This window comes from Triturus cristatus, chromosome 5_1 (genome assembly GCF_964204655.1).
Source record: "Triturus cristatus chromosome 5_1, aTriCri1.1, whole genome shotgun sequence".
Classification (NCBI taxonomy): Eukaryota; Metazoa; Chordata; class Amphibia; order Caudata; family Salamandridae; genus Triturus; species Triturus cristatus.
Window position 1 is genome coordinate 226639078 of NC_140587.1, and position 25815 is coordinate 226664892.

General features: G+C 41.8%; 1 protein-coding gene across 3 annotated transcripts in view; it reads left to right on the forward strand.

Annotated features, from left to right (window-relative positions):
• The window catches only part of FAM135B (family with sequence similarity 135 member B), a 1149009-nt gene that overhangs the window by 515573 nt on the left and 607621 nt on the right, over positions 1-25815 (forward strand). Inside the window, exon 1 of one of the 3 annotated variants that reach the window (XM_085604872.1) lies at positions 22100-22256. The exons of the other annotated variants lie outside the window; for them this stretch is intronic. Within the exon in view, the coding sequence (XP_085460998.1) occupies positions 22225-22256 (32 nt within the window). The 5' untranslated portion in view covers positions 22100-22224. Of the gene's footprint in view, positions 1-22099; positions 22257-25815 lie in introns of those variants that run through there. 3 annotated transcript variants of the gene reach the window in all.

The following is a 25815-nucleotide window of genomic DNA, read 5'->3' on the forward strand; positions in this document are numbered from 1 at the left end:
AATTTAAATACATAATTAAATGCAATTTTACATTTTACATGTCCTGGTTGTAAAAAACTCTAACGTTCGTGTTTCACTTCTGAAAGGCCTTACTCTCCTCTTCTAGACGATCACATTGGGGTTATTTTATTAGATTTAATAAGTGATAGTTTCTAAATGGGAGCAGGTAATCAGGTCATGTTTAGTGTCTTTGGAATTGCAATTAAAAACAATCTCTTAAGGTGAAGTCGGTTTTTAAATTACAGTTTTGAAAATGGCACTTTTAGAAAGTTGGCACTGTCCTGCCTTAGCCATTTAGTGCCTGCAACCTATCTCTGGGTTACATGACTGAGTGTAGCTGACAGCGGGGGTTTGTGTATTCCTCATTAAAAGACAGACTCAATTGAGAGTGTTGGTGTGCCTGGATGGGCCATCACTGGCAGGATAGGAAGGTGGAGCTGGGCACAGATGTACTTAAAATGAACAGGCCCACACACAAAGAGTTTCATACCCCCTGTAGTTAGTCTGAAGCCAGGAAAGGGAAGACAGGGGGAACCTCCAGAAGCTTCTCCCCCACTTCAAAGGAACAACTGAGTATAAATACTGGACCTCAGACACCAACTCTTCAGTACACTTCTGTATCTATGGATACTCTGCTAGGAAGAAGGACTGATGCGCTGCTAAAAGGACTAACTAGCAAGCACAACAAAATGATGGACGGAGTGCTGAAACTTTTCAACCACTCACCCCCTTTACACATCACCCCTAGTAAGATAGCAAAGTGGGAGTGGGTCCGCTGGTTCGCATTACCCTCGCTGCGGCTGCTATGCTGTCGATATTATTCATATGTTTGCTTCCTGCCCCAGCCTTGACACTCTTAAAAGAGATATTGGTAATATGTTGGAGACATAGGTGGGACTTCTAATAGAAATTACTCCCCAGTTAATGGTGTTAGCGGTGGGAGATGCGGAAGTTCCTTGGTACAATCGGGTATTTCTGTTCATTGTCATGACAGTTTTAAGACTTTGCCTGGCCACTTGCTGGTTGGATCAGGTTCCACTTACTAGCCAAAAGTGGATGGCTAGACTTTTGGTAGTATATCGACTAGAATCAGCAATTTATGCTTGGAGAGGGCGGCGGAAGCTAGGAAGAGGGGGTTGGAAATCTGGGCACCCCTGAGAACCTGGATTAAGGAGGTGGATGATGACGCCGTGTTGGGGCGGAGAGCTCAAGGGGCATTAGAGAGTAAGGCTGGGGGAGCGATAGGATGGGGTAAGGCGTTATGGGGGTTCCACATTGGGAATCGGCCAGGGGTCTCTACCTCGGGGGTTAATTTGGGGATATGCAAGTGCATCTGGGTGATTTGAATTTGAATATGCATTTGTAAGATTAATTCTCTGTTGGGATCTATTTTATGTAAGTAATCTCCCCAAGGATGAAAACAAAAACAAAAAAGACCCACCAGTCCGACCGGAATGCTTAGCTAGCTCATCTGTAGGATTTTTAGATGCAATCTTCCGGGGTAATGACTCCCTCCAGTGCATCAACACATGGTTTGGATCAAAGTTGCCCGTCGCACTGGGTCACCAACTGCTATCACTGTGTTTTATAATATCCTTCCAGAAAATCAAATTTGTAGTCTCTTTTTGAAGATGGTTATCCTTAACAATACCATCAAGTGATTGTCCACTCTGTCCCAAAGTGGCGGTGAATGACTGAATTAATGAAATATCATTTATATAGTGCACAGCTGCTTCACCAGAAGCATCCCAGTGCTCAAGGTATTGTAAAGTGGAAACAGATACTTAGAGTTCTCTGCAGGGATGAGTTTTTAACAAAGCTTTAAGGGCTTTTTCAGTGTCTAAGTCTCTGAGTGCTTTAGTAAGCAAGTTTCAATGTGTTGCTGTCAAGTACACAAAGGAGCGTCCTTCCAGCCTCTCCTTGTGTATCTTAAGGATGCACCCTAATCCCTGTTTGTAGGAATATAGAGTTCTGCTAGGAACTTAAAGCTCCATTGTAAATAGAGAGGACCAGAAAAATGAAGGGCCCTATAGGTGATTGTGAGAGCTTTGAACAATATCCTCTATTTAATGGGAAGCCAAGGTAAGGTCTTATAGTTTTGTATAGATGATTGTCCTTTTAGACATTTCAATATAAGGCGAGCAGCTGCAAGTTGGACTAATTGCAGTTTATTAAGAAATCCTCTGGATAATCCTAGATACAATGGATTTGGAGATAGCCCTAGGGTTAAAGGCTCCGAAGTTTAGTTGCTGGGCTGGAGTAATATTTCATCTACCTGGCTTCTGGTCTCCACAGATTTTTCAGTTGTGTCAGGTTGTGAAGTTCAGGTTCTGGGCTGGTGTATAGTATGTAGCAGCCGTGGTCCGTGCGGTTAACAGCGGTGGGGCGGCGGGGCCGCTTAAGGGGGGATTTCGAGGGACGATGCTTTGGGACAATTAAATTAATAATTAATTTTCACTCGGTATCGTCCCTTGATCGTCCTGGTATGGAGTGAGATTCTGTATACAGTGTAGATATTTTATCCCACAAGCATCATGCATGGTTACTTGAGGTTTGAACTTTAGCGTATTGTTTGCTTGATGGCAACAAAACAGTTTCAAGGTGGGTTTTATTTACTCAGCTTCCCTCAGTTTCAGATAGGATTTATCCTGAATGTTATATAATGTTTGAAACTTCATATTCCTTTTTGTGGGGGCTCCTCTCGAGATATTATAATTTTCTAGAAAGGATAAAATGAGTTTCACCAAGTACTTGGCCCTGGAGAGTGAGAGTAATTGCTTGAGCATTACTAACTGAGAGGGTTTTATATGCAGACCAATGTGTACTGACCTAACTGACATCTGGACAGAGGTTTTGAAACATGGGTGAAATTGGTAGAGCAAGCTATACATATTTTATTGCAACAAGTCGGAATACATTGGTTGTTATGTTATGTTTTATCAGTCTGATTTCATTGGCGTTCATTCACACCATAGATGTATTTGAACTATAACTAAAGTGTTCTTTCATTCAGCCTTGATTGTAAGTGTATGAATTATTATAAGATAGCAATATCCTTTGAGCTAGGCTTTGACTGATTAAGCTACCGTCATGAAGGCTTCTGAGGTTATTTTCGACAATAGACCAAGTACCCATGTCCTAGTTAGTGGGGGCGGTACTGTTACTACAGTCATCCAGTGACCAAGCATCTTTTAGAGAATGTTAAGCAGGCGCTTGTGGGTAAGATAGCTCAGTAGGTAAATATATCCACTCCAAAGATCTGTGTGTAATCTGAGTTGAACCTCAAAGAATCCACTCAGTCTTTCATCATTCTGAGATCGCTAAAATGAGTACCGCTGCATACTAACGCGAAAACTATTGAGACCAGAAACCAGGGGGCAGATTTATGTTCCCTGGCGCATCCCTGCAAATCAGCATGGATGCGCCAGGGAAGATGCGTTGCTGCAGATCGGGGCATATAAATTCTCCCTACTTCCACGGACAGAGTAAATCTACAGTCACACGCACATACTCTCATCATACGCTAGGGCCCATCACACTTACATTCATTCTATTACTCTATCCACACTGAATATGTAGGAGAAATCCTAAACCATCTGCATCTAAAGCGAGGTCAATGCGACCTAAAAGATCTGTCTTGAGTCATGATTTTAAACATTGAAAAAACATTTGAAACTCAATAAATGACAAAGAAATAACCACCCGACACTGTAATGAAAACAAAGGTTATCTTTTATCTAAATTAGTTCAAAGAAAGTCAATCAATAGCAAAATCATTATTCTCATAGTTACCTATTCTAGCTAAATATCATTTGGGTCAGGACAGGTCTCTCAGTAGAGTCTCCCGAGTCGCCGTCCTCTCAATCAGCGTCGATCCTCACGTGCATAGGTTCGGTAAGAAGTGGCCTTAGACCCTTTCTAGTCTAACAATATTTATAGGGAAACTAACAAATTGAAAGTACCAAACAAACTCTAAACGTCCGTTGAGCCGTTGAGCAGAGCGAGCAGGAAAGGATGTTGACTCGCATCATTTAGAAAAACCTCCGGTCACAAAAATCACAAAAATAAAAACACGGAAGAAGGAAGCTCAAACTAAAAAATGTTACATCCATGAATGTTCTTCCTCGGAATCATAGTGAAGCCACCGCAAGTTTATCAGAGTTCATTGTGGCTTTATTCTTCTCCAAGGGCAACTGGCAGCATGCCTGGAGCTGCTGTCCTCACGGAAACTTTTAATACAGTCAGAGGCCGAAGTCAGGTGGTTTCTAACCATATTCAGCAAGGCCTCTCTTCGTATTCCAGCAACTCAAATGCAGGCTGTAAATATCGGCCATCTTGGATTAGGCCAAAACGGACCATCTTAATTAAAAGAAATACAAAACAACGTTACTACATCGTAATGATTATACAGTGTTAATACCCACTAATACCCTTATGTGTATGTAATTATCTAGCCATCTGCGACATAAAGAAGCATTAAAGTACGTTATTTTAAAGCGCAAACACGAAACAAAAAGCACTTTAGCAACACTTATTTAGCTAATTTGCTCACCAACTTAGTTCACGTATTAATAAAGCAACATAAACGCATTCCCGCGTGTAATTCTTTCATTAGTAATGTTGGTTAATCAGAAACTTCAACAAAATTAATAATTATCAATTAATTATCAGTAATTTTAATTATGACATATAACATAAACTGGAGTTTAAATCTCAATAAATTTTCAATAGAAAACCTTGCTCCAGCAATCCCCCCTTTGGTGATATATATCACCACAAAAACCAACCCAAAAAAAATAAATTAGTCCCTATTTTAGGAGAAAATGAAATGTTTTTTTTTTTTACGACACTACACACCAGACTCTCTTTCATCATCCCTTTTCGACTTCAAATAAACACTCTCCCTTAATTCTTCTAATTCTATTTCTTGTGGGTCTCTCTTTGACTTTGACCTCTTTTGTTTCTTTTCAGTATTTCCTCTAATTATTCTCTTTTTCCCTCCCCTGTTTTTACAACACAAACACCCTAATCTTAGTATCAATAAAGCAACAATCACACATGTCAAAGGAAATAATATTTTACCAATAATGGTACTACCTATCTTAGTAATAAAACTCTTAACAGCAAGTAGCTTATTAGCCATTTTAGTCCAGATACTTTCAGCTTCCAGTGGTACTAACTCTTCATGCAAATCAGTAATATTTTTAATATAGACCTTTAGATCTCTGCTTTCGTCAGGAATGTAAGTGCAACAATGTTGAACTTTCAGCATTCCACAGACTTCACACTCTTTGGCCAATAGAATATCAAGGGCAAGTCGATTTTGCATAGACATGGCGCGTACGGCAACCATTTCCGTATTTACCAAAAGAAATCCTCCAGCGGTACTTGTCGATAAGCGATCCACCACTGTTGACAGTTTCCGAATTCCATATGCATTTAACGAAATTCCCACTACTGGAATCAAAGCTCCAAAAATATCTCCTACAATTTCTGACCAAGTTTCTCTCTTAAAACGTGTTAGTAGATTAATGTGTTCTACATCTTCTATCTTATCTATATGAAAAATCTTTGGAAAGACCAGGCCAACATAACACGTGCCATACCAATGGTCAGGCAACCTGTAATAAGCCTTATTCCCACAAATATAATACACTCCCGGGAAAACTGGATCTTCTCCACCTTTAAATCCCCATCCTGTTGCAATAAAGTATGTATCATGACACTCACTAGTCCCAACAAAATACCTATCATATTGAGATTTCCTTCTGGTAATGCATAGTTTACCCTTCTGTGGTGCATCTAAAGCCAAAGTTGGACGGTGCCCCATTCCTCAACTCCTTTCCCATCTCAATATCCCATATTGTCTCACTCATTTTATATTTCCCTGCCTTTTCATGCATGCTCACTCTCCTTTCCTCTACCATGTCTAGGAAAGCCTTTTCTTCTTCTTTCAAACTGCAAGTTAAATTGTTTCTAAAAATGTCATCTAATGTTAATTCTTCTGTCTCAATAAAAATCTCACCAAAAATGTTAGCTTCTTTAGCTGGATTCAGCTTTTTATTCATAGGCAATTGCCCAAAAATATTATCTTTGTTAGACATCTCATAAGCTATTTTCCCTAACAAATAAAAAACACTACTCAACACACTACATGAAATCCCATACGTTGCTGGAAGATGGTGATAAGTAACACCCTCTGAAACGGATGCAGGTAATTGCATACAGACGTAGCAATCCCTTACTTCCATTGTCTTAACGTATTCATACAACAATTTTGAAAAAACATTGCTAGAAAAATCATTAATTGACCTATCTTTATGTATGTAAATGTTACTAATTCTAGTTGGCACTACTTTCTGTGAACTCTTCTCTATGTTAGTCACATTCTCAGTATGTATTCCAAAAGTGTCTATTGTAACCCTAAATGTAACTAATAAAGCAAGTACACCCCATAGTAGCATTAATAGTCCTGTACAGCAGCAGCACATTCTACACCATCTTCTCAAAAAGGCACATCTACTTTGATTATTTTCTGCGTTAGCCATCTTATTACTTTGGCAGTGTCTTTTGACTTAGCATCTACTACTCCACTACTGAGTTTCTAGAACTCTAGATTATTTCAAACAGCTAATTTTAGATTTTCACTTCTTCTCCAAGTGACTCCTTCAGTTTACTCAATTTGGATTTTCATCACTTTTCACTTCTTCTTCAGCAACATCAAATTGTATTAGATCTTCAACATCCTGAGCATCCGACTCGTCTCCAATGTCAGTCAAGATAACTTTCAGGACTCCGACAGTTTTCTCCTCCTCAACCACTTCTCGTACGGTCCCCTCTGGATTTCCTTGACTTTCTGCCTCTTCTCCTTCAGACAGTGCCACGTACGTCCATTCCGGTGACCTATACTTCTGGTTAGGTTTTCTGATTCTCTTGATCTCCTCTGGTTCTTTTGATTCTTCTTGTTTCTCACCTTTTGCTTGATTCTGACTCGACACCTCGTTCACCTGTTCGGCTTTCGATGAACTTGAACTTGCACTTGCTCGTGTCAGTCTGTACCTTAGCCTCTTTATCTTGTTAGGCCAAAGATCTCCTCTTACAACCCTTTTCGGTCTCACTTCTTTATTATTCCTTTCTCCGATCCAAGTTCTCTTTCTCAGAACTCGACCCTCTGACTTCTCATTCTCACTTTCATCCGATTCTGTTCATTTGCCTCTGGTTCATGAACAATTTTCTTTTGCTCCACAGTTTTTCCCTCCACCGATCGAGATTTCCCTATTTCTGTCCCTCCTCGGGTCTCCGACACGCAATCTTCTTGCTGTCTACTTGTCCCTTCACCTATCTTATCAGGAATGTTCCCTACACCTCCTCGGGGGTCTTCCACAATCTGTCCCTCTCTATCTTCTTCTGACCCTGCTTCTTCAGGAGTAATCCCAGGTGGATCTTCAACCTCCTCATCTGATTCAGGTGTAGTCTCTGTGGATTTGTTCTTTTCTCCTCTTTCTTCTCCACTGCTTGTTGGAATTTCAGGCACTCTTACAGAATCCGATCTCTCCTCTGAGACCCTTAATGTTTCTCCTGAAGTCTCTCTCGGAAAGAAAAAAGAATCACCTGACTCTCTTTCTCCTTCCCCCCTTTCAGGATTCTTTTTTCTTCTCACTGGTTCAGTCTCCGCATCATCACTGGAATCTGACTCTTCAAAATACTCTTTACCAGTCCCATCCTTTGGATTCGGAACTCTTAGAGTATGACTTGCATGAACCCAGTTTTTCACACCAGCACACTTTACTGCAGTTGTCGTAGTCAGAATAACTTGTCTTGGCCTTCCCCACCTTGGAACCAAGCAATTTCTTCTTCTGTGCACTTTTATCCTCACCCAGTCCCCTGGACTCAGATCATGGGCTTGCTTCTTTTCAAGTGTGGTGGCGTCTTCTCCAACCTGGTGAAACACAGAATGAACTGCGTCAGCCAGGCCTTTACAGTAAACCAAAATCATGTCATCAGTTATTGTCATCAATTTGTTGACAGGCACGAATGCATGTCTCATCGCACGTCCCATCAATATTTCATGTGGACTCAACCCTGTGGTTCTCTCTGGAGTAGACCTAATAGTCATTAGCACTAGAGGCAAGACATCTGGCCATTTCATTCCAGTGGCTAAACACATCTTACCAATTCTGTTTTTGATTGTGCCATTCATCTGTTCAACAACACCAGAAGCCTCTGGTCTGTATGCACAATGTAGCTTCTGCTGTATGCTCAATGCTTCACAAATCAAACCCATGAGCTCATTGTAGAAGTGTCCTCCTCTGTCTGACTCAATTGTCACTGGGAACCCGTACCTAGGAATCAACTCTCTTAACAGTAACTTTGCCACTGTTATTCCATCATTTCTCCTAGTCGGATAGGCCTCCACCCATCTTGAGAACAAACAGACTAGCACTAGAACATACCTCAATCTATTCACTTGGGGCATTTCAATGAAATCAATTTGCATTCTGGTGAAAGGACCTCCTTCTCTGCCTATTGTTCCTAGGCTTACCACTGTCTTCTTTCCTGTATTGAACTGCTGACAAATCAAACATCTTTGACAGATGCTCTCTGCAATCAGCCTGAACTTTGCATTGTACCAGGTTTGCTTAAAGGACCTAATCATTGCGTCCCTTCCCAGATGTCCCTGGCCATGATACATTCTTGCCATTGTTGATAACATCGAATTAGGCATGACTGGTCTTCCATCTCTATAGATCCAAACATGATCTGTCTCTCTTGGGGCACAACCTGCCTTGATCCAATCTCTCATTTCCTCATCCCCTGCTTCATCCTGCAACTGTTTCACCTCATCCCATGTTTCCAGGACATTAGTAAACATCACAGAACAAAAAGACATTTCCCTTTCTCTTCCCTTGTTAATTGAATGATCGTTCTTTGCACAATACTGTGCTATGTCATTAGCAAAACGATTACCAAGAGTAACAAAATCATCTCCTTGTCCATGAGCAGCACATTTCACAACTGCTAGTTCTTTAGGCAGCTGTATCGCCTCAAGCAACTTCCCAATCACTTCAGCATTCTTTATTGGAGTCCCACTCGACGTCAAGAAACCTCTCTGTAGCTAAAGTTGGCCAAAATCATGAACCACTCCAAATCCATACTGACTATCAGTCATCACAGTCACTCTCAGATTCTTCCCAATCTTGCAAGCTTTCGTCAATGCCACCAATTCAGCCACTTGAGCAGACCTTACTCCTTTCAAAGACGAAGCTTCCATAACCTCTGAAACCTTGCACACCGCATATGCTGCACTCAGCACACCATCATCAGTTCTCAGACATGATCCATCCACAAACAACACATGATCACTCTCAGGTAATGGCAAATCTCTTATGTCTGGTCTGGGTTTTGTGCAGTAATCAAGCACATCCAAACAATCATGATCAACATCATCTCCCACATTCACATTTTCTGCATCTGGCAAGAGTGTTGCTGGATTCACATTCACACATCTCTCAAGAGTCACATTTGATGCTCCCAGAATGATTTTCTCATATTTAGTCAGTCGACTATGTGACATATATTGTGTTCTGCTTCTTGTCAAAAGAATTGCCACATCATGAGGTACGAATACCCGTACAGGATATCCCATTATTATACCCTCACTCTGTTCCAAGCTTCTGCACGTAGCAGCTACTGCTTTCAGGCAACCTGGCAAACCCACAGCTACGGGGTCAAGTGTTGATGAGAAGTACGCAATTGGCCTCCTCAGTTGTCCATGTTTCTGAATTAACACTGAAAGTGCACACCCATTTCTCTCACTGCAGTACAACTCAAACTCCTTCTCATAGTCTGGCATTCCCAAAGCAGGAGCTTCACACATTCTGCTCTTTAACTCTTCAAATGCTGCCATTTGTTCTGCATTCAGTTCCAATGGGTCTTTTACTTCACTTTTGGTCAATTTAATCAGTGGCTTTGCTATCAGGGAGAAATTACTTATCCACTGACGACAATAACCCACCATTCCCAGAAACATCCTCACTTCTCTCTGGGTCATTGGGGCTCTCATTCCTCTGATAATTTTGATCCTGTCATCGGTCACCTTTCTCAGACCTTTTTCAATATTGTGTCCAAGATAATGCACCTCTTTCTTGCAAAATTGCAATTTGGCTGGAGATACCTTTAACCCTCCATCTGCCAGATGATTCAGTAAAGCTATGGTATCTACTTCACAAGCTTCACGTGTCTTCGATGCCACAAGTAGGTCATCGATATACTGCACTAGTACTGAGCTTTCAGGCATGATCAAACTCTCCAATGATTTCTTCAACAACTGATTGAATATCGAAGGACTCTCTGTATACCCCTGTGGGATACGACACCATGCCAAAATACGCTGTCCAAACCGAAATGCAAAAATCGGCTGGCTGTCATGATGCAATGGAATTGAAAAGAAAGCATGACACAAATCAATTACCGTGTACCACTCAGCATCATGAGGAATCTGATACAAAATCACTGACGGATTTGGCACAATGGGACAACATGCCACCACAATTTTGTTAACTTTTCTCAAATCTTGTAAAATCCTGAACTTTCCATTAGGTTTCTTTAGCCCCATTATCGGTGAATTACATGGGCTACTCAGTAACTCTCTCAAAACACCCTGTTGAATCATCTTATCAATTATAGGGGTTATTCCCTCAATTATCCCTGGTGTCAATCTGTACTGTGGGATATTAGGATAAACGATTCCTTCTTTCACTGAAATCTTCACTGGATCTACATTATTCATCAATCCCACATCTTCTCCAGTAAAATCCCAAACCGCTGTTTTTACTGTGTGTCTCAACTCTTGAGGCAAATCATCCGGATTGAACACAGCATATGTACCAACAATCTCACTCTCTCTATTATCTAGAGTCATCCTGTACAAAACATCCACATCTGGTGTCTCAAAAGCTATTCCATCCGGAGTACAGAAAATTGTGCAATTCATCTTACACAATCAGTCCCTGCCTAACAAATTCACTGGACTAGTGTCACAGACTACTAATCTGTGCATGTCTGAAAATTTCCCTATTCTTACCCTTACTGGTTCGGTAAGACGAGTCTTAATCTGTGTATTAGCTACACCAACCACTTGGATTGCTTCGTCCGAGAGAGGAAGATTTCTTATATCTGCTGACCTGACAGTTGATCTCGTCGCTCCTGTGTCTACTAAAAAAGTAACACTCTCCCATTTATTTTACCATCTACAAATGGTCCTGCCTGGTCTATTTCTAGAGTTGCACCAAGTATGCACTCTTCCTCCTCTCTTCGGCACCGTCAATAGTCCCCTTCAGACTCACTCCCCTCATTCTTTAACCAGTACTGCTGTACCGGGTTAGTACATCTCGGTTTGTTTACCTGCTAATCATTGTAGAATCCTGAGTCCTGGTTATACTTTTGGGACCCTCTATTCTGCGCCAAGGGCGGTTTTGGCTCTTGACTCTGCTGTCTGACAACCTTCTGCTGTTGCTGCTGATGATTACACCCCTCGTTCTGCACCTGTTGATTCAATGATTTATTCTCATTACTCACTAATGGTGGATTTGTACACTCGGATCTCCAATGCCCCAATTGTCCACAGTTGTGACATGGGAACTTTTTCTTGGCCTCCTCTAGATTTCCCCTTCCTTTTTCTGCACCATATCTAGGCCTATTTCCTGGATTATTGGCCTGTTCCACCAGCTGTGCTTCTTGTCTTTCAGCAACTTTCACCTGTGCCCACATTGCTTTCTCTTTCAGCTTTCTTTGTTTTGCCTCAATCTCATCACTGAAGTACTTCGCATGTCTCAAGATTTCATCAATCTTTTTACTCTGCCAATCAACTGTGTGCTCACGTATTCTTTCACTTATTTCAGGTCTCAAGCCATATACAAATCTGTATACAAAATGACTCAAATCCTTATCACCCAGTTGTTCATCTCCACTGAAATGTTTAAAAGCCAGTATCAGCCTTTCATAAAAAGCATGAACTGATTCTTTTGCTTCTTGATGTGTTCGATCTATCTTAACCCAGTCTGTCTCTTTCGGGGGTACCTTATTCTTTAAGAACACAATAACCTGGTCATATTTCCTCATGACCTCCGGGTCTGGAGCTCCTGTTTTCGGGTCTCTTGGATACTCCTTAGCAGGCCAATCTACAACTATTTTACACTCTGCCCACAAGTCTGCTGGAACAATTATATCAAACAGACTATTCAGGTCAATCCACAGCACTTTTGACAATTTCACAAACCTATCTACCTGCCTATACCACTCGATGGGCTTTTCTCTCAGTCGAGGGAAATCATTCGTAAAGGACAAAATATCCTGTCTAGTCCATGGGACAAGTACATATCCTCCTCCAGGAATCTCTCTCATAGGATAAGCATCCACTGTTTTTTCTTTTTCTCTCATAGGGAAAGCTGAGTAAGTCCTGTCCACTGAATCTTCCCTTTTCTTGTACCATCTATCCTTCCATTTTTCCACATCACCCCATTTTCGCAATAAGGCAATCATTTCCTTAATCTGCCCTGTTCTGCCAACACCATTTAGATTTTCAATGTCCTTATCAGAGAAATCCATCATGTAAGACTTCTGCAAAGCTTTTATCTTATCCATGTCAACTCCTAGTTCACTCGCTATTGCTTTTAACCTGTCATGTGTACTCTTAGCCCTCCAGGTGATACTCTTACACATGAATAACAACTCTCCATCATGATGGTTTTTCAATATTTCTGTAGGAATTGTTCCTGCAATAAGCTCCTCCAATTCTATGCGCAACCTGGCTACATCAATTGCCTGTGAATCTTTATCCTTCTTTTGAAGAACTTTCAACCAATCATTCAAATCCTCAGCTGTTATTTCTGTAGACCTTTTCACTGCACCCACTTGTTCTGCCATCCTCTGTGGTTCCAAAATCGTTCCTCCCAAACAACCAATATTCAATCCTGAATTAGGCTGTACATCTGATCCTCCACTACATATGTCATGTCTCAACTGTCTCAAATTATTTTCTCCCGTCCTCATTCCTGATTCCTCCAAAGAACAAGAACCAACCAAACCATTTCCTACATAGGGAACTGTCAAACCATTTTCACCCATTCTTTGTTTATCAAAAATAGGCATAACCGGACCTATGGTTACAGGCACTGTAACAGCTTCTAGATTTTTCGTCAGCTCTCTAATTTTCTCAGTCAGCTCAGATGTGGTTCTGGCTAATTCTCTTGTTTTCTCATCACCGATTTGATTCTCTCTCCCTCTCTCTCTCTCTCTCTCCTTTTCCGTGAAAGAGCTACCACTTTTCAAATCGGGTGTCACAATCTCAGTTTTAACAATTCGTAAAGTATCCCTTATGGGAGTAGCAACCGGCGTTCTCTCTTCTGGTTCTGGTCTATATGGAGGTGGTCTCTTATAAATCATGTCATCCAAGACCTCATCCTCATAATCATTAGCCCCATACCTTCTCACTTCTGTATCAGGTACCTTTTCTGCACCTTTTCTCCCTTCCGCTTCTTCAACAGCTCTCATAGGATACAATCCCTCTGACATACTAGCATCTCGCCATCTCCTCATTCGATCATGATGAGTTTCACGATCATATTTCCTCCCAAAAATATACCTATAATTGCCTCCACTCCTCTGCTTTTCTCGCTCATGCACCTCATCTTCCCATTCCACCAACGCCTCAAACTGTGTCGGCCTTGGTCTACGCTCTAGACACATCATTTTTTCCCGTAAATTTCTCAACATGGCCAGATGAAATGAACCATGTTCCGGGAACGCTAAAACACCATCCTCCTTAGTGTACTTAGCCCAGTTGTCTAACCATATACAGGTATGATACCCATATTTCGCAACCATGAAGGAAGCAGGAGTTCTTGTCGGAGGTAACAATTCACCTTCTCTAGTTATTATGTTCTTATCCTTGTCGAACCATCTTTTAATTTTACCGAACAAGGATTTCTTCTTCTTTTCCTCCGGGTGATTACATTTTCGCGTTTACTACAACCTCTAGTCCTTTCCGTAACTGTACGATCTTTTGTCCAATAACAGCGCGACTCACACTAACGCACCAATCCTGGAGCGTCTACGTCACCCTGTACTCCTTCCAATCCCTGCGCGGCTCACACCAACGCACCAATCCTAGCGCGAGCACTGTTCTAATCCACTGCCCAATCACAGCGCGGTTTGTCTGACGTCAGTAGTCGCTGCAGTCGCTTCTACCCTGTCTTCTGTCACTCGTCTACCCCTCCTTTACAAAACCTTCTCAGTAGACTTCGTTTCAGATTCTACAAAATCTATTAGTTACAACATATAAACATCTCCATTGTCTGCTTCGCTAACCATAGAATAGTAAAGAAAAATCTTTCTTACAAAAATCCCGCTTCACTCTAGAACAGCGCTTGCCTCTGCTCTACCACGGAATTATTACTTTCGTTGACACAGTAGCACATCCCTCTACTCTGCCCTTCTAACATGCATCCATTAACTGTTTCCTCTAGGAATGCTCCAAAGAGTCTCACAATCAAATAAATGCTCATACATTCACGCACTTTCACACCAGAAAATGTAGCACATCCACACAGAATCCTGCCTTTCCCGAGAACAGTAAATAGTCTGTCCCACTACAGAATTATAACACACGTTAACCAAGCAGCGCTTACCTCTTCCCAGTCCTTCAGACAAGCTTAGAGAATACCTATTACTCCTCCAGCGATAAGCTTTAACGGCAAACCTTACGGATCTCTGGGACTTAAGACCAGAGTTTCACAAATAACCTTCGCTACCATACGAACTCCGTTTATACTGAAAATATGTCTCTAATAGTAACACACGACGATGTCACTGATTCCGAACCCAGACAATGTGACGCGCAACTTCAATTGCCACACGTTTTCCCCCGCATACATACAGGGCCAACAATCCCGTTTTTCCGGAGAGCAGCACTCACTTCCCTCTGCCCTACTACGGAACCGTCACCAGCTCCCTACGTTCCAGAAGCCGTACACACTACATATAACTCAATAGGACGACTTCAACATATAGTATTAGTACATATACCAACATCAATCAATAAATCAATGAATCCAAAAGCCTATGTACAAGCAATCTATCAGATCAAGACAATAATCTTAACCATCATACTGCTACCAGGAAACTGCTGCAGATCGGAGCATATAAATTCTCCCTACTTCCACGGACAGAGTAAATCTACAGTCACACGCACATACTCTCATCATACGCTAGGGCCCATCACACTTACATTCATTCTATTACTCATCCACACTGAATATGTAGGAGAAATCCTAAACCATCTGCATCTTAAGTGAGGTCAATGCGACCTAAAAGATCTGTCTTGAGTCATGATTTTAAACATTGGAAAAACATTTGAAACTCAATAAATGACAAAGAAATAACCACCCGACACTGTAATTCAAACAAAGGTTATCTTTTATCTAAATTAGTTCAAAGAAAGTCAATCAATAGCAAAATCATTATTCTCATAGTTACCTATTCTAGCTAAATATCATTTGGGTCAGGACAGGTCTCTCAGTAGAGTCTCCCGAGTCGCCGTCCTCTCAATCAGCGTCGATCCTCATGAGCATAGGTTCGGGAAGAAGTGGCCTTAGACCCTTTCTAGTCTAACAATATTTATAGGGAAACTAACAAATTGAAAGTAACAAACAAACTCTAAACGTCCGTTGAGCCGTTGAGCAGAGCGAGCAGGAAAGGATGTTGACTCGCAACATTTAGAAAAACCTCCGCTCACAAAAATCACAAAAATAAAAACACGGAAGAAGGAAGCTCAAACTAAAAAATGTTACATCCATGAATGCTCTTCCTCGGAATCATAGTGAAGCCACCGCAAGTTTATCAGAGTTCATTGTGGCTTTATTCTTCTCCAAGGGCAACTGGCAGCATGCCTGGAGCTGCTGTCCTCACGGAAACGTTTAATACAGTCAGAGGCCGAAGTCAGGTGGTTTCTAACCATATTCAGCAAGGCCTCTCTTCGTATTCCAGCAACTCAAATGCAGGCTGTAAATATCGGCCATCTTGGATTAGGCCAAAACGGACCATCTTAATTAAAAGAAATACAAAACAACGTTACTACATCGTAATTATTATACAGTGTTAATACCCACTAATACCCTTATGTGTATGTAATTATCTAGCCATCTGCGACATAAAGAAGCATTAAAGCACGTTATTTTAAAGCGCAAACACGAAACAAAAAGCACTTTAGCAACACTTATTTAGCTAATTCGCTCACCAACTTAGTTCACGTATTAATAAAGCAACATAAACGCATTCCCGCGTGTAATTCTTTCATTAGTAATGTTGGTTAATCAGAAACTTCAACAAAATTAATAATTATCAATTAATTATCAGTAATTTTAATTATGACATATAACAGAAACTGGAGTTTAAATCTCAATAAATTTTCAATAGAAAACCTTGCTCCAGCACGTCACACAAGTTTGCCCTTGCGCCACCGCAGATGTGCCGCATTTACAATGCGGTGCATCGTGGCGCAAGGACAAGCAGATACGTGACGCATCTACCGGCGTAAGGTTGGCGCAGTGCTGAAGTTGCGTCGCAAGCGCGACACAACTCCAGCACTGTTCCAACCTACCCTATCCCTAACATGGTGCGTCAAGCCTTACGCCTGCTTCAAGCAGGCGCAGGGTTTTGACGCATCAGCGTTGGGAAAGTGACTCCGTGAAATCTTATAGATTTCACTGAGTCACTTTTCAGGGGCGTTCCTGCGACGGAACGCCCCCCCCCTGTGTCAAAACGCCCACGTGAAACCTGACGCAGGGCTTACGCCGCCGCTGCGTCACAAAAGTGACGCAACGGCGGCGTAAAAGGGGCGCAAGTCCCACATAAATCTGCCCCCTGGTATCTGAAATATTACTATTGTTTAACACATTAAATATTACTATTGTATTAACACATTTACTTTCATGGTGAGAACATACAGCCAACAATGGTAAAGAAAATGCCAGCGAGAAACGTTTTCATCTACTCGTGGTGCAGAATATTCCCATAGGATGCTGCATGAAAAACATTACATGTATGGAGTTGAAGGGAAAGTGTAAAACCATGTGAAATACCCACGTGCCAATAATCGTGATTTTAAAAAAACTTTGAAAAAAACTTTGTACACTCTAAGCAGGAATTCTCAAAGTGCAGCAGTGTTGTTGTGCAAGAAGGAGGCAACATATTATTCTGAAGGGGACATGGACACTACTGATGCAAGAGTTCAGAGAGATCAGGAAGGGTCAAACCTGAGCCTACGAGGCTGCTTTGTGGACATTATTTGTTTTTCAGAACGTTGGAAATCGATGGAATGCTTTGTTGTCAATGTATGCATTTCTCCCAGCTCACTATAGGCTCGTGAGCAATGTGCAGTTTCACTTATGTCACCGTTTTGTGTTAACATTGGCACACGAATTGTGTGGGCATGAAATTTTATTTATTAACAATGATTAATTCCATAGATATTTCGAATATATTATACAAATACATAGATAATACAATACGTTTTCAATTACAAAGTAAGACCTTAAGAAGCTGCCCTTTTCCCAGTTCTCTATATAGAGGAATAATATGGCCGGATTAAAAGGAGTCATTGGAATTTCTGTCTCCTGATAAAGTTTTTAACAAATGGGATCGCTAGATGAGTTTATCTATTGGAATAGAAATTAGTATTTTCGGAGATTTCTATCCAAAACCCTTCCAAGTACAAATCTAACATCTCTCACACATCTTTACTGTTTATTCAAATCATTTTGTTTTAAAATTATCTTTTGTCATCATGTTTTGGGACAATACCTGTTAACCTTGATCAACCACAAATGCCATAAAGTTCACAAAAATAATCAAAACCTGCTAAATTAACTGACCATGTAGAAACCAAGGCAGTAATAGCTGTTGATAACCAGTCTATATAGGCGCCATCAGCTACCTTATTCCAGGGAAAAATATATAACATAACACAACTGGTGTATTTCTAAAGCGCACGATTACCCAAAGGTGTCCTGGCGCTGAATAACAGATGTTTATTGTTACCCAACTCTATGGTACTCATTTTATCGACCTCCAATGGATGAAAGGCTGAGTGGACCCGCGAGGATTTGGACCTGTGACCATGAGGTCGAACAAAGGCCCCTGCAGTGGCTGCTTTAGTCCACTGAGCCACCAGACCAGACATAATAAAGGATACCATTAATTGAGAGATATCACTAAAGATGTTCATCTCACTATTCACTGAGGAAACATAGCTAATGTCTGCATAAGCAACAATACATAATCAACTAAGACTAAAAGTCCCTTTTATTCCCCCAAAAACTTCTCATTGAAATAGACCATTTGTTAAGGTCAGATGTTGTTCTAAAGACCATGGCAGGAGAAATGTACCACAATAATCACTGTGCTTATAGGCAAGTGAGGTATATCTGAACCTCAAGCAACATCCAGGTCTCAAAAAACAGTCAAATGAGAGCACTTGTCACATGGCCCTTTATTGAAGACAGAACTGGGCAGGAAAATACTCTATAGTATGTCATGCTAAAAAAAATCATATGTTGTACCCTGAAAGGGAAGGAAGAGGAAACAAACACATTTTGAGTGTAGTAGTAAACCCTCCATAGCGTAATCAGTAATCTCAATAAAGTACCAGGATCTGGGAATCAATTGGGCAACTTAAGCACAGAGTCAGGAGTGCTTGGGAAAAAAGAATCACCTAGCGGTTTCCTCTAAAAAGGATAAAGGTTCTCACCAACCAAAGGGCCCTTCTCACTGTGATAATTCACAGATTAATATAATGGGTACCCACTGATGCTCTTGTAAGAGGGTTGTGAAGTGGTATGTTCTAGTTGGTAAGGTCTATGGGACCTTTGGGAAAGATAGACGTGTAAGGGATGGTTAGCTTACGATATGTTTATTGATACCTCCGTAGCGCATCAATAAGAGCAAATGTACAATTAAAATCCATACGGTGTAGCTCCTTAGTGATGTATCAACATGTTTCTTCTTCTTGTCTCTTATGGCAGATGTCGGTCTGGGGCATTCATCAGGAGTAGGCCCCACTTCTGTCTTTTTCACAACCTGCCATCAGGGCAAGTTACTGGTGTGCAGGTCTAGGATGGATAGAGAGAAGAAAATACAATTTGGGCTACACCTGCCTATACGCTGCATTCACTAGCCATTAGACAATGGAACAGTAACTTCCTAGGCAATTAGTTTATCAAGCATTATTGTATTGTAGGAGTGACCAATTAGTGTAGCCACAACAAATTAAAAAATTGCACAATAATATTTATTATTGATATAGATATCACAAAAATAAAAGAAATCACAGTTAGAGAATACAATTATACAATATATAGTCATTCAATACAATGATTCCATTAAAATTACAATAGTTATACAGAAAATGGGGGCACTTCTGTGGCCATGTAATAGTCTTCTATGCGCGTTTCGGCGAAAAAAAACGCCTTCGGCAGGAAAAGCCACAATTCTGAAAATGATATCCTCACAAACGGGTCAAAGGTATGATGGTTTTAGAAGGTTTCTAAGGGTACCTGTTATGTGGTGTAGGTCCACTTGGGGTTTGATATCCTCACAAACGGATCAAAAGTTTAGTTGTTTTAGGAAATTTCAATAAACCCTGTTCTCTGGTATGAGTCCACTTGGGGTTTGAAACCTGAACACTCTGTGTCATGTAGAGTTGATAAAAATTGATGTTGTAGAAGCATTCACTATTGAAAGGATAGTTCTGATATTTTGATTTATATGGAGATTATCCAAGGTTCAATTCACAATGAAATGCCGTATAGATGACGAACGTCTTTTATATTGAGCAAATTTCCTGGTAAATGATGGCCAGGTACACAGATTGCCTCGATGTTGCCGGTAGCTGGGCTGGCGACCAGAAAGGTTTATCCTTTCTGGTCGCCAGGCCAGCTACCGGCAACATCGAGGCAATCTGTGTACCTAGCCATCATTTACCAGGAAATGTGCTCAATAGAAAAGAACAGGGTTTATTGTAATTTTAATGGAAACATTGTATTGAATGACTATATATTGTATACTTGTATTCTCTAACTGTGATTTCTTTTATTTTTGTGATATCTATATCAATAATAAATATTATTGTGCAATTTTTTAATTTGTTGTGGCTACACTAATTGGACACTCCTACAATACAATAATGCTTGATAAACTAATTGCCTAGGAAGTTACTGTTCCATTGTGTATTACCCTGTCCTAGGAATTTTATTTTCTCATATTCAGGGGGTCCCAGTTAATCACGCACCTTCACTAGCCATTAGACCTATGAGGAGAGAGAAAAAGCATTATCATCATTTATTCAGCAACCATGATAATTATAGTAAACACACATACACTGAAGCAATGTTTGCACTAGCATACTTTGTAGGTATTATAGTTTACAAGTTGTCACTCCAAACTCTGACATACTCGTACACCACCTGAAAAAACACTTGACCACCGCGAGGTGAAGATAACATCAATTAAGAACACTGTCTCAAAACTCTCAAATATCTCGAGGCTCACAAAAGGTAGCTAACAATAGAGCTGCTTGGCTGTGTCTGTGGTTCAGTCGGGCACAACAAAAGGGATAAATATTGTTAGTCCACTATTTCTTCATGGTCACCCCAGCCTTTTCACATTATTCTGCACCTATTTTTTCCACTGCTTAGACCTCTGTGAACTTTACCCCAGTTAACCTGGATAAAGTGTCTGTGCTCCCCTTTCAAACAAGCATAAATTAGCTTATTCTCATTGGCTCATTTAACTTGCTAATAAGTCCCATGTATATGGTACAGAAAATATATCCAGGGCCTGGAAATTAAATGCCACCTTTGAACCGGAGCACCTATCAACAGAGTGGCCTGGAAAACATGGCTTCGGCCTGATGACATCAGATTGAATCCTGTTGCACAGACCTGTTATGATCATCTTTTAATATAAGTCACCCGTAGCACACCCTGTTACTCACAAGGTATGTTGCATAATATTCAAGAGTGCACATGTGTGATATTAGAAAAGTGTGTTCCCCAGTGACTAGTCCCAAAATGGCATTGTTTCTGGTCAGGCTGTAGCTGGCACAAAGGAAAGGTCATTGATTATACACTTTAATCTGCAATGTTTGACCTGTACTTGCTACAGGCTCAATTTTTACAACTATTTTTAAAATTAATAAGTAAGAAAACTTCAACCTTATGTTGAAGTCAGATTTTTATTAAATATGGAAAATGTTACCTTTAAAACATTATCATTACCCTGCCTGCAGCTACGGAAGGCTAATTTGCATTGCTCAGGCTTTACTTGACGTGAATAAGGTGTGAAAACTGCTGCCAGTGCAGAGGCAATGGCCTGGGTGTGGGTAGGGTGTTTTTTTTCCCTTGCAGGAATGCTAGTGTTACACTTTGCGGGGTCACTCAAGAGACTGGACTGCATAGAGGTGATGCTTAGGGATTTTATTATAGAGGCAGCAGTTTAAGTACAGGCCAAACGAGTGGGTTCTCATATATAACGGCGTCTTTGTCAGGGGATTCTTTGCTTTTCCTCGTAGAGGCGCTCGATTCCTTCTCCTCCCTGTTTTCCTCCCGGACCCGGCAGGCACATAGAAGGGAAAAGGAACCAGTTTTAGGGCAGAGCACACACTCTATGAACGTAAAGGGATAGGGGTGAGGGGAAACGCACCCGAAAAGCACGAGGGGCGGGGAAGGTCCTGACACCAGGAAACAAAGCCGGTCTGCCCGGGGTATGGGATTAAACAGCCCGTTTGTTAACCTGACCCACACCGGGATTCCGCCTTATCAGTGGATACCCGAACCCCCTCCCAGTGTCTAAGCTTGTGGAGTCGAGAACGCACCTGTTGTAGCCACGACCCTCTGGGGCCGTGGCGGGGCGCAGCCTCCTCCTCTCGATCTGTAGGGATCCCGGTCTCCTCCATAACAACTCCCCTTCGGTCCTTGCTCACTCCGGGTGCTCCGACTTCCTGCTTCCGGTCGACGACCTCCTGTTCGGCCCCTTCCAGTTTTAGTAGCCAAGGATCGTTGATAGTGCTTCCCATTGAGGCATGGTCTTCGTCATCTTCATCTGTGTTAAAGGGCCAGTCCGCGGACGGGAGGAACCGTGCCTGATACGCTTGCCTCTTCTGAACGTGTGATGCTGAAAAAAGAAAGAGCCGGATTGCGAGGGTGAGTCATGTTCATTACCGAGGTTGGAGGGTGAGGAAGTCCGACAGCTAGTTACCGTGGATCTAGGAAATACATTTATGTCAAGCTACTAATAGTCAGGCTGCCTCAAAACCCAGTGGGAGGAAAGCTACCCCAGAAAAGATTTTAAGTGACCACAAAGGAAGGGACTGCTCATTGCCCTCACCACACCTCAGGGTGTTCAGACAGGCTTTATGCAAGGGGCGAAGTGGTTCCCTATTTTGAGTTTTAAGAACGAGGGGCACTGTGAGATTGTTTGCAGTAGCGGAAAGAGTAACTTCTGAAAAAGGGGGTAGGGTTGCCTCTCATAACTTTACCCCATTGGAGGAGTGCCCATAAAGTCACCCCCACCCACTACATAGTGCCAAGCACAAATGTGGCACCCCGAAGCATGATCCTTAGTACACATTCTGGACCTGTGGAAGATGGTAAGAGGAATGGACCTGCTGTTGCTCATTCTCTGTTGTATTCTCTGTGCCTTACATAAATTATCTCTGCCAAGTTGCTGCATCTTTTACAATTGGATTGCAGTACCCTTTACACTTCCCTTCCTGCAACATTCTGGTCATTTATCTCATCCTGCCGCATTGCTCATTATTTTTAATGTGTAGCATCCATTGCGACCTGAGAGGAGCCCTGAAGGACTTGGCCTGCTCGCTCTTATAGCACAGGACACAGAAGTGTATTTCAAGGATCAGTTTGCTGCAGGGTCACAACAATCTGCAAGAGGTCTTTTCCCTGAAATGCCGAGCTGACTAGAGGCAACTTGACCTGGACTGGACTTGGCTGTTAACCTCTGCCAGACACTGAGAGAGCCTGATTCACAAAAGTAAACTTAGACCAAAAGTCTAAGTTTAGACCTAAAGTCTAAGGGCCCGATTCACAGAACTAACCTAAGTCAAAATCCTAAACTTACTATCATTTTGATATTCACAGAAGGCACTTACTCATTTTGGTATTCACAGAAGGCACTTACTCATTTCGGTATTCACAGAAGTTAGGAGTCCTAACTTTAGGACTCCTAAATGCCTTCTGTGAATACCAAAAGTCTTAAAGTTAGGATTTTTCTCAGTTTAGGAGTCCTAAAGTTAGGAGTCCTAACTTTATTACTCCTAAACTGAGAAAAATCCTAACTTTAAGACTTTCGGTATTCACAGAAGGCATTTAGGAGTCTTAAAGTTAGGAGTCCTAACTTTACTACTCCTAAACTGAGAACAATTCTAATTCACAGAAGGCATTTAGGAGTCCTAAAGTTAGGAGTCCTAACTTTACTACTCCTAAACTTGGAAAAATCCTAACTATAAGACTATCAGTATTCACAGAAGGCATTTAGGAGTCCTAGAGCTAGGACTCCTAACTTCTGTGAATACCGAAATGAGTAAGTGCCTTCTATGATACCAAAATGAGTAAGTGCCTTCTGTGAATACCAAAATGGTAGTAAGTTTAGGACTTTGTCTTAAGTTAGTTCTGTGAATCAGGCCCTAACTTTACTACTACTAAAGTTAGACTTTTGGTCTAGATTTAGACAAAAAGTCTATGTTTAGCCTTAAAGTCTAACTTTAGTAGTAGTAAAGTTAGATTTTTGGTCTAAGTTAGAGTTAAGTCTAAACTTAGACCAAAAGTCTAACTTCAGAGAAAAATGAGGAGAAATAAAATAATTTCTCCTTGTTGCGCCACGTTAACGTCTCCCCTGTTTTTGGCGCTGCCTCAGATTTATGAATCCTTGTAAATCTGGGTCAGTGTCCAAAAGCCATTTTTTTAAAATTTAATTTGTTTTTATTGAATTACACAAATCATTTAACCGGGCATCATACAGTGATATATGGACACATAAATGCGTTACATAGTTCACAGATTGACAAGTAATGTAGAATATCACGTTCCACCAATCTCGTACATCCATGATATTCCCTGCGTGGAATCATTTAGTGGTCTAATGTCGCTAATGCGTCCCAAACGGCAAAAAAAAAAGAAAAAATTACGAAGAATTATCAACAGTTACCTCTGCGCTAAGAATCCGGTTAAACGTGTCATCATCAAACAAATCTATCAATTTCTAATACAGACATAACATTTCTAACAAAAACTCACACCCACCTTCCCCCTCCCTCCCCGCATGCTCGGCCCTAAACACCCACCAGTAGTATCTGCATATTTTCTCATATCCGCAGTTGTATGTGACTTGGCTCAGAGGACTGACTCAGGTAGACCGCATCGTCCTGCCACACCACACAGTATATCCCACAAGGGTCGAGAGGAGCTCACGGGTCCCACTCTTGTGGAGTAGGCCCCCCTACAATAATCCGAGCCTGCCTCAATAGGACAAGACATCTATCGCAGCATATTCCTCTATCATTGTGTACCATCCCATCGAAATCTGTGTTTTCCTTAGGCCTCTATATCCCTCACGTTTCAGTTCAGCCCCCTCCGCCCTACCCCATTTCAGCATTTCCGTTTGCCAGTCCTGCAGGGACGGGGCTCTGGTAGCCTTCCATCTATCAGTTATGGCTCTCTTTGCCAGCAGGAGCGCAAGATTGGCAAATCGGCAAGTAGAGCCACCCTTCTTGACACGGGCCTCAGACCCAGTATGCAGTATTCCAACGTGTCGTTCTGGCGCACCGGGGCTATATTAGTCAGTATTTTACAGATCGTCGCCCAGTAATGTTCTAGTCTAGGGCAGTCCCACAGCATATGTATCAACCCCGCGTCGGAGGCGCAGCACCGCGGGCAGGCATCATCCGCTCCCGGAAACATAGCGCTCAGTCTGTGCGGGGTCAGGTAAGCTCTATGCAGTAACATCAATTGGATAAATTTGAACTTAGGATTTCGAGAAACCTTCTTGGAGTACCCCAGTATAGTGTGCCATTCCTTGTCTGTAAATGCACAGCCTACGTCTCCCTCCCACTTATCACGCAGCGGCTGTAAGGAAACCATTTTCTCAGTGTAAATTCCGTGGGTTAGCCACCTCGTCAGTCATGCCCCATTTCCCATTAGGTATTGCATGGTAAGTAATGCATTTGTGACTGGTTCAGTACCTTCGGGTGACCATGTGGTGCATATGTATCTGGATATATGTGCATATAGGAGGAACTGTGTCGGGGGCGCCATGTACACGTACAAAAGTTTCATGTGGCATTAATACAACTTCAGCAAAGAAATCCCCAACCGTGGTGATTTCCTCTCCAGCCCATGCTCACAGCGTGCGGACAGTTGTCAGTCCCGAGCATGTAGGGATACCCAGTAGTGGAATAGTGGGGGCATATGGCGTCCTCTGCCCAATGTACCTCACTGCACTCCGCCAGTAAGCGATAGCTAGTTTCAACAAATGGGGCGTTGACGGCAATAGAGGGGTCTGCGGTAATAAGAGCCTGTGGATGACCCCCTTGTCCCATTCCCGTGACGTCATATCCAGCTCCTGCAAATTGCGTCCAGCCAGCCAATATGCCAGCCATTGCAGCTGGCTAGCATAGCAATATGCACGTAAATCCGGCACTCCCATCTCCCCTCGTGCCGTGGTGAGTTGTAGATTCACTAGGCTAAC